The 10,000-nt window shown below is 44.2% G+C and overlaps 1 protein-coding gene across 1 annotated transcript in view; it reads left to right on the forward strand.

Moving 5' to 3' along the window:
* cnksr2b (connector enhancer of kinase suppressor of Ras 2b) overlaps positions 1-10,000 on the forward strand; it is a gene marked incomplete at both ends in the record, with an annotated part of 83,615 nt that overhangs the window by 61,213 nt on the left and 12,402 nt on the right. Inside the window, 5 exons of the mRNA XM_080835716.1 lie at positions 2,673-2,884; positions 4,372-4,420; positions 8,486-8,661; positions 9,184-9,257; positions 9,515-9,586. Coding sequence (XP_080691842.1) covers positions 2,673-2,884; positions 4,372-4,420; positions 8,486-8,661; positions 9,184-9,257; positions 9,515-9,586 — 583 coding nt within the window. The remainder of the gene's footprint in view (positions 1-2,672; positions 2,885-4,371; positions 4,421-8,485; positions 8,662-9,183; positions 9,258-9,514; positions 9,587-10,000) is intronic.

Below are 10,000 nucleotides of genomic sequence, written 5' to 3' on the forward strand. Positions count from 1 at the left end.
GTGTCAAGCCGAGCTATCTCTCGTGATAAGATCAAGCTGAGATGCTGATTATCACTGACAGATCACACTGCTGTCCCAATGTCCCAGTGCACACCCCCCCCCCCCCCCCCTCCGACACACCCACCCACCCACCCCGCACCCCCAAACACACACACACCTTCCCAGTCCCCTCCCCCCACCCATCCCCCCCCTCTCCCTTCCTCTCTCTCCTTCCTTCCCCTCGTCTACTTGTCTTCTCTCTCCTTTCTTCTCTGTCTGTCTATCCCTTATCTGTCTGTCTATCCCTTACCTCTCTGTCTATCCCTTCTCTGTCTGCCTGTCTGTCTATCCCTTATCTGTCTGTCTGTCTGTCTGTCTATCCCTTATCTGTCTGTCTGTCTATCCCTTATCTGTCTGTCTGTCTATCTATCCCTTATCTGTCTGTCTGTCTATCCCTTATCTGTCTGTCTGTCTATCTATCCCTTATCTGTCTGTCTGTCTATCTCTTCTCTGTTTGTCTGTCTATCCCTTCTCTGTCTGTCTGTCTATCCCTTCTCTGTATCTCCTCATGTCAACCTCAGCGCTCTGGTTCACCCTTTGTCTCCCACTCTGGCTTTCGCTGCGCAGTGTTTCGCTTCTTTACTCTTTTATTTTTTTGGCTTCTTTGTCCTAAGTATTCGAGGATATTCCATTGCCATGGCAACTCTAAATAGGGTGGGGTCTTCCCTGCTCTCTGCTCCCTGATTGGCTGCTGGCAGGCCCAGTGACAGCGAGAGTGGGAGAAAAGCCTCTTACGTTTCTGTGTTGTGTTTTTGTTTTTCAGTTGCAGACACATGCACGTGCTTCTCTTGGGTGCTTCCTTTGAATATGTTCTGACCGAGGGTTTGGTGTGTTTGCCAGTCAGAGTTGTCCAGTGTTGGCTATTCAAAGCGCTGTCACACACAGTCCATTCAGTAATGACAGCACCTCACCAGCGCACTCAGATGGTATCCGCTTGAGTGTACTGTACACGTGGGTTGTGTTTGCATTGAATGGTACAGTGAGTGACCTTACACTCAGGCCAGTCAATGTCTTTAGTCAGTCAGCCCAACGCCAGGTTGGAGATCAGTCAGGTAGAGCAGACAAAATGGCCGAAGGGTGCTAGGCAGAAGCTCCCTCTGGAAAGGCATCAGCCACCGATGAAGCAGAGAGTTCCCTAATCTCCCCCAGACCAAAGGCAGGCCCGTTATAGAGCCACCAGAACCAAGGCAGGCCCGTATCAGAGCCACCAGACCCAAGGCAGGACTGTTTCAGTGCCAGTGGTACCAGACCCAAGGCAGGCCCGTTTCAAAGCCACCAGACCAAAGGCAGGCCCGTATCAGAGCCAGTGGCTGCCTGGGTGTCCTATGTCTGAGAGGGTGTGTTAAGTTATTCTTAGCACCTTTTTGGTTAGTCAATTTAAATTTGGTTGATTGTAAAGTGATAATGCTTTTGCAAATTGGAAATGTTATCACAAAAAAAATTAAGATAAAATCAAAGAATGTTAAATGGAAATGGCAATCAACCATTCTCTGCCAGAAGATTTTTACTGCTCAACTTGCTTTTGTGTAGGACTGCAGGAATCACAAAGTTCACAGATACTGCAGTCACAGGTGTTCATAGTGCAGTCAGAGGTGTTCATAGTGCAGTCACAGGTGTTCATAGTGCAGTCACAGGTGTTCATAGTGCAGTCAGAGGTCACAGGTGTTCATAGTGCAGTCACAGGTGTTCATAGTGCAGTCAGAGGTCACAGGTGTTCATAGTGCAGTCACAGGTGTTCATAGTGCAGTCACAGGTGTTCATAGTGCAGTCACAGGTGTTCATAGTGCAGTCACAGGTGTTCATAGTGCAGTCACAGGTGTTCATACTGCAGTCACAGGTGTTCATAGTGCAGTCACAGGTGTTCATAGTGCAGTCAGAGGTCACAGGTGTTCATAGTGCAGTCACAGGTGTTCATAGTGCAGTCACAGGTGTTCATAGTGCAGTCACAGGTGTTCATAGTGCAGTCACAGGTGTTCATAGTGCAGTCACAGGTGTTCATACTGCAGTCACAGGTGTTCATAGTGCAGTCACAGGTGTTCATAGTGCAGTCACAGGTGTTCATAGTGCAGTCACAGGTGTTCATAGTGCAGTCACAGGTGTTCATAGTGCAGTCACAGGTGTTCATAGTGCAGTCACAGGTGTTCATAGTGAGGTCACAGGTGTTCATAGTGCAGTCACAGGTGTTCATAGTGCAGTCACAGGTGTTCATAGTGCAGTCACAGGTGTTCATAGTGCAGTCACAGGTGTTCATAGTGCAGTCACAGGTGTTCATAGTGCAGTCACAGGTGTTCATAGTGCAGTCACAGGTGTTCATAGTGAGGTCACAGGTGTTCATAGTGCAGTCACAGGTGTTCATAGTGCAGTCACAGGTGTTCATAGTGCAGTCACAGGTGTTCATAGTGCAGTCACAGGTGTTCATAGTGCAGTCAGAGTTCACAGGTGTTCATAGTGCAGTCACAGGTGTTCATAGTGCAGTCAGAGGTGTTCATAGTGCAGTCAGAGGTGTTCATAGTGCAGTCAGAGGTGTTCATAGTGCAGTCACAGGTGTTCATAGTGCAGTCACAGGTGTTCATAGTGCAGTCAGAGGTCACAGGTGTTCATCTCTGTGATGTCACTTCCTCTCCCCTCTTCAGAGAACTCCCTCCTGCGTTACGTCGGCGAGGACAAGGCCACACATGAAGAGTATCTGATTGGCCGCAGCAGCAGCAGTAGGCGGAGCCGCAAGAAGAGTGAAAAAGGTGTTAGCCCCTCCCACTATGCTTTAGTTCCCGCCCTCCAGATGGACATGATGCGGCAGGCCACGCCCACACCCACGCCCACCTCCGACACTGTTTCCATTCACCACGTGAGTGACATCACACCTACGCTTTCCTTTGTAGTTCTTAAACAACCTCAGCATTTAATTTATTTTTTAGATTTACTCCATTCCATCTTATGTCATACCAGCCAAGTAACGTTTAAATGCGGTTAGGCCCCAGTTCGTGTTTTGTTTGGGGCATAAACCGACTGGCTTCCGTTTCCAGGGCCCTATTCCTCTCCCTATAAAACACTAATATACACTAATATCGCTCCTTCGCCAGTGGGATCTCTGAGGAAGGGAGCTGCCATTTTTTTCCGGGGGAGTGGCAAGCTTACCCAGCTGTTAGCCTGTTAGCCTAAAGCTGTTAGCCTGCACTGGAGCAGGTTCAAGTTCATTGAAGTGTTGCTATGGTGATTTAGCCAAAGTTGCTTCGACGAACCGAAAAGACGGACTTATGTTATCTTATCCTGAAAATTATATCGGTAACTCGAGTTCTTTGAGATCGCCCAAGATCCGTTATTCCATCATGATGAGTTCTTGTATGAGCGCTACTGATTCAGCCGACAAGGAATCATTTATTTACAAGACCTTCTCGAGCCATTTATTGCAAAACAACATTGACTGTCTCACAGACTGTATGCATAGTGCTTTTTTTGCGAGTGGTACATTTTTGTAGTGTTGCCGATGCGGAGAACAAAGCTCATAATTACATGACAGTGTTATTAGTACACCATAGCATAGCGTTTTTGTAGAAAATGATAAAGGTGGACTCATGATAAGAATAGAGAGAAATACACACAATTTATTTTCACTGCTTCAATTTATTGAATTTCTTATTAATACATTTACATTTAGTCATTTAGCAGACGCTTTTATTCAAAGCGACTTACAAGCAAGGGGAATCGAATAAGCAACCTTGCAGTTACTATATAACTCCTCTAAACAACTCCTTTACCCCCGTACCACTGTCGCACTTTACCCCCTGTACCACTGTCGTAATGTATACATACATAGATATCCCCCCATACACAGCCCAATACACAGCTTCTTGTCTTGCTCTTGCAGCGGTGTTGGATTTTGCCATGATTATGGTCTTGTATTCTTCATAAGCATCTATGATCATCTCCTGCTCACCAGCGGAGAAAAAAAAGGCTCTTTCTTTGAGATTGTAGCCATTGTAGAAAATCATGGTTTTGTTGATCGACACTTCCCCCTTTTGAAGTAGGACGGGCACGCGCAATTGCCCTGATAAGTGAAGTCTGGTTCGAATTAACGACATTGTTTGAGCAAGGATCAGCCTTGGACGAACCAAGATAGGCTGTCCTCAATCATCGCGTTAATTTAAACTGGTTAATGGGACATTTGATCGACTTAATTGAACCATGTACGAAGAATAGGGCCCTGTTTTGTTTAGGACATAAACTGACTGGTTTCCGTTTCCTGTTTTGTTTAGGACATAAACTGACTGGTTTCTACTTCCTGTTTTGTTTAAGACATAAACTGACTGGTTTCTACTTCCTGTTTTGTTGCAGATGTTTGATCAGGCATCGTTGCTGTCAAGGTCGAAGAAGAAACTCAGAGGTGAAGTTTCACACAGCCTCGCAGTACACTACTGTGCAATACACTGCTACAGTATATTACTAGAGTACACTACTGTGCAATACACTGCTACAGTATATTACTAGAGTACACTACTGTGCAATACACTGCTACAGTATATTACTAGAGTACACTACTGTGCAGGGGCGCCTGCAGAAAAAAATTGTGAGGTACGCACAGACCCACCAACGCGCCCCCCCCCCCCCCCCCCCCCCCCCAAATAATGCACATTAACACTTGCGCGCAGATAATGGGTTACAGCCAAAACGCATTGCTCCTCTAATTTAAGTTAATTCTCCTTCTGCATATTGTTTTTGTAGTTTTTCAGTGTCGAGTTCCAAATCTGTGTGAATATTCATGAGAGCAAGTCCGGTCAGTCTTTTGTCAGTCATCGTACTTTGTAGATAGGCTATGTCTTAAGATTGTAGCTACTGAATTACCGCTCAGCAGACGTTGTGGAAACAGGCATTGTCAACCAGACGCAATAAATGTTTGGGTAGAAATTTGCAGAACTTTCCAGGGCTTAACAAAGCTCACTGCGATTTGGCTGTAACTCATTTAGCTGTTTCCACAGCTCCAGCTCTGCATCCTCATCGGACATTAGTTGTCCGTACTCCGATTTTATTTCCTGCCATACATTGTTGGAAATGGACGAGGGGCGTAAGATACTGAAGCAAACCCTGCATATCAGTGATGCTGATCATAAGTCACATGACTCCATTCATTTGGACAGGGAGTTTGTAGTACCGCAATTTTTTGCCCGCCCCTCTGTCTGCAGTTTCCCTATTGTAATATGCGTTCATAATATTTGATTACAATGGCAATGCATGGGTCGGGCAGGGACCAGCGTTTGTCAGATAACTTTTCTAAGCGTTTGTTTGTGCTTTAATCACTATTCGTTTGTTTGTGCCTTGTGCACAATGGCCAGGCTCAGCGCATGATTTCAGACTCTCTCTCTTTTTTTTTTCTCGCGTAGCAGAAGGTACGCACAGTGCGTACAGCCGTACGGCTGCAGGCGCCACTGCTACTGTGCAATACACTGCTACAGTATATTACTAGAGTACACTACTGTGCAATACACTGCTACAGTATATTACTAGAGTACACTACTGTGCAATACACTGCTACAGTATATTACTAGAGTACACTACTGTGCAATACACTGCTACACTATATTAGTAGAGTACACTACTACAGTATATTACTAGAGTACACTACTGTGCAATACACTACTACAGTATATTACTAGAGTACACTACTGTGCAATACACTGCTACAGTATATTACTAGAGTACACTACTGTGCAATACACTGCTACAGTATATTACTAGAGTACACTACTACAGTATATTACTAGAGTACACTACTGTGCAATACACTACTACAGTATATTACTAGAGTACACTACTGTGCAATACACTACTACAGTATATTACTAGAGTACACTACTGTGCAATACACTGCTACAGTATATTACTAGAGTACACTACTACAGTAGATTACTAGAGTACACTACTGTGCAGAACACTACTACAGTAGATTACTAGAGTACACTACTGTGCAATACACTACTACAGTATATTACTAGAGTACACTACTGTGCAATACACTGCTACAGTATATTACTAGAGTACACTACTGTGCAATACACTACTACAGTATATTACTAGAGTACACTACTGTGCAATACACTGCTACAGTATATTACTAGAGTACACTACTACAGTAGATTACTAGAGTACACTACTGTGCAGAACACTACTACAGTAGATTACTAGAGTACACTACTGTGAAATACACTACTACAGTATATTACTAGAGTACACTACTGTGCAATACACTGCTACAGTATATTACTAGAGTACACTACTACAGTAGATTACTAGAGTACACTACTGTGCAGAACACTACTACAGTAGATTACTAGAGTACACTACTGTGCAATACACTACTACAGTATATTACTAGAGTACACTACTGTGCAATACACTGCTACAGTATATTACTAGAGTACACTACTACAGTAGATTACTAGAGTACACTACTGTGCAGAACACTACTACAGTAGATTACTAGAGTACACTACTGTGCAATACACTACTACAGTATATTACTAGAGTACACTACTGTGCAATACACTGCTACAGTATATTACTAGAGTACACTACTACAGTAGATTACTAGAGTACACTACTGTGCAGAACACTACTACAGTATATTACTAGAGTACACTACTGTGCAATACACTGCTACAGTATATTACTAGAGTACACTACTACAGTAGATTACTAGAGTACACTACTGTGCAGAACACTGCTACAGTATATTACTAGAGTACACTACTACAGTAGATTACTAGAGTACACTACTACAGTAGATTACTAGAGTACACTACTGTGCAGAACACTGCTACAGTATATTACTAGAGTACACTACTACAGTAGATTACTAGAGTACACTACTGTGCAATACACTGCTACAGTATATTACTAGAGTACACTACTGTGCAATACACTGCTACAGTATATTACTAGAGTACACTACTACAGTAGATTACTAGAGTACACTACTGTGCAGAACACTGCTACAGTATATTACTAGAGTACACTGCTACAGTATATTACTAGAGTACACTACTACAGTAGATTACTAGAGTACACTACTGTGCAGAACACTGCTACAGTATATTACTAGAGTACCCTACTACAGTAGATTACTAGAGTACACTACTGTGCAATACACTGCTACAGTATATTACTAGAGTACACTACTGTGCAATACACTGCTACAGTATATTACTAGAGTACACTACTCAAGTACACTACTACAGTACACTACTAGAGTACACTACTCAAGTACACTACTACAGTACACTACTAGAGTACACTACTCAAGTACACAACTACAGTACACTACTAGAGTACACTACTCAAGTACACAACTACAGTATATTACTAGAGTACACTACTCAAGTACACAACTACAGTACATTACTAGAGTACACTACTCAAGTACACAACTACAGTACATTACTAGAGTACACTACTCAAGTACACAACTACAGTACATTACTAGAGTACACTACTCAAGTACACAACTACAGTACATTACTAGAGTACACTACTGTGCAGAACACTACTACAGTATATTACTAGAGTACACTACTCAAGTACACAACTACAGTGCACTACTACATTGCACCACTACGCTATATTACACAGTAATCATTTTACATCTTCCAGCATTATTTCATGACGGAAATGAAACACTCTTCTGCTGTTTACGTAAAGAGCAAAAAACAAAGAAAGAACCTGAACTAAACCCCTCTGACACGTGTGCACTGGCCTCAGTGCTTCTCTCCGCCTGTCGGTTCGAGTGAAAGAACCTTTCTTCTTGAATGATGTGGGCAGGATTCCAGAGAGACTTTAGCGCTCAAAGCCAAATAATAATGTTGGAAATGTTCTCAACACAGGAAAACACTGCAGCGGTGGCTAAAGGTCGTGTGTTTGTTTACACATGAAAATCGGAAAAATACACAACCTTTCTACTTGAATGTTGTGGGCAAGTAGGTAGGATGCCAGAGTACATTAAGGTTTCTTTCCCACGCTGCTGCGGTGTGCAGGACGGTTATTTAGGGCTCTCTCCATTAATCACCTCATATCATCTCATCTCCTCACTTTTTCTTTCCTCTCCTCTCCTCCCCTCCTCCTCTTCCTCCCCTCCTTCTCTCTTCTCCTCCTCTCCTCTCTTCCTCCTCTCCTCCCCTCCTCATCTCTTCTCTTCCTCCCCTCCTCCTCTCTTCTCCTCCTCCTCTCCTCTCCTCTCCTGTCCTCCTCTCTTCTCCTCCTCTCCTCTCTTCCTCCCCTCCTCCTCTCTTCTCCTCCTCCTTTCCTTTCCTCCCCTCTGCCTCCCCTCCTCCTCTCCTCTCTTTCTCCTCTCCTCCCCTCCTCCTCTCCTCTCCTCTCCTCTCCTCTCCTCTCCTCTCCTCTCCTCTCCTCTCCTCCTCTCCTCTCCTCTCCTCTCCTCTCCTCTCCTCTCCTCCTGTAGTGGGGTCTGTCTCGTCCGTCAGCAAGCGGCGGATCTCCTGTAAGGACCTGGGCCAGGCTGACTGCGAGGGCTGGCTATGGAAGAAGAAGGATGCTAAGAGCTACTTCTCTCAGAAGTGGAAGAAGTACTGGTTCATCCTCAAGGGCTCCTGTCTCTACTGGTACAGCAACGAGGAGGTGAGTGGAAGAAGTACTGGTTCATCCTCAAGGGCTCCTGTCTCTACTGGTACACCAACGAGGAGGTGAGTGGAAGAAGTACTGGTTCATCCTCAAGGGCTCCTGTCTCTACTGGTACACCAACGAGGAGGTGAGTGGAAGAAGTACTGGTTCATCCTCAAGGGCTCCTGTCTCTACTGGTACACCAACGAGGAGGTGAGTGGAAGAAGTACTGGTTCATCCTCAAGGGCTCCTGTCTCTACTGGTACAGCAATGAGGAGGTGAAGGGGTTGTGCTGTGCTATACTGTGCTTTTATTATTTATTAGAGATACTGCAGTTGTTTTTATAAACTCTACCCAATTGTGTCCTGAAAATGTGTCCTTAAAATGTGTCCTGAAATGTGTCCTGCAATGTGTCCTGAAAGTGTGTCATGAACTTTCCTGTACAAGCTTTTAGTTATTAGAGATACTGCAGTTGTTTTTATAAACTCTACCCAAGTGTGTCCTGAAAGTGTGTCCTGAAAATGTATCTCTGTCTCCCAGGACGAGAAGGCTGAAGGTTTTGTCAGTCTCACAGAGTTTAACATAGACCGCGCCAACGAATGCCGCAAAAAATAGTGAGTGCCTCAGGCCTTATTTACTTTCTATCAAGCTGGGGGGAAAACAATACAACAACTGCCCCAGTGACATGCACTGTCAGAGTACTGTTAAACAGCCAGCACATAGACATCCTATTCTGCATCACCTGTTCACCTTTACATAGTGGATACTGTGTCACAGTGTTGGTGCGGATGATGTGAGATGATGTGTATATACTGATGAGATGTTTGTGTGTGTGTTTGTGTGTGTGTGTGTGTGTGTGTGTGTGTTCCAGTGCTTTCAAGGCCTGCCATCCGAAGATCAAGAGTTTTTACTTTGCTGCAGACAGTGTGGATGACATGACCAGGTGAGAATGGTCGAGGGAGTATTCTAGTGATAAATGTAGTAGCAAAACCTATAACCCTACTGATGTTACCACCTGGAGAGTGCGGGTGCAGATCTGTTTGACTCGCAGTCAGTTCCCTTGAATAAATCCCAAAAGGTTGTGTTCCCGTTGTGTTTGCTGAACTATTTATTGCAACAAAAAATAAACATGAAACATAAATCCATTCTGTCCGGACGGATGAGTGTTTGAATGTGGCGTAGGCCAATATGAGGTCTGCTCTAGTGATGGCATGACTCTATACTCTCCATACAGCTGATTCAATTTAGTTTGATTTATATATTTATTATATACAATGGTGTCCAGGCGCTTTAAAGCCAGACATGGACATGATCAGTGCATGAGCTGTTTGAGCCAGACACCCCTGTGGTTGCAGCA

This window comes from Sprattus sprattus (genome assembly GCF_963457725.1).
Source record: "Sprattus sprattus genome assembly, chromosome: 1".
NCBI lineage: Eukaryota > Metazoa > Chordata > Actinopteri > Clupeiformes > Clupeidae > Sprattus > Sprattus sprattus.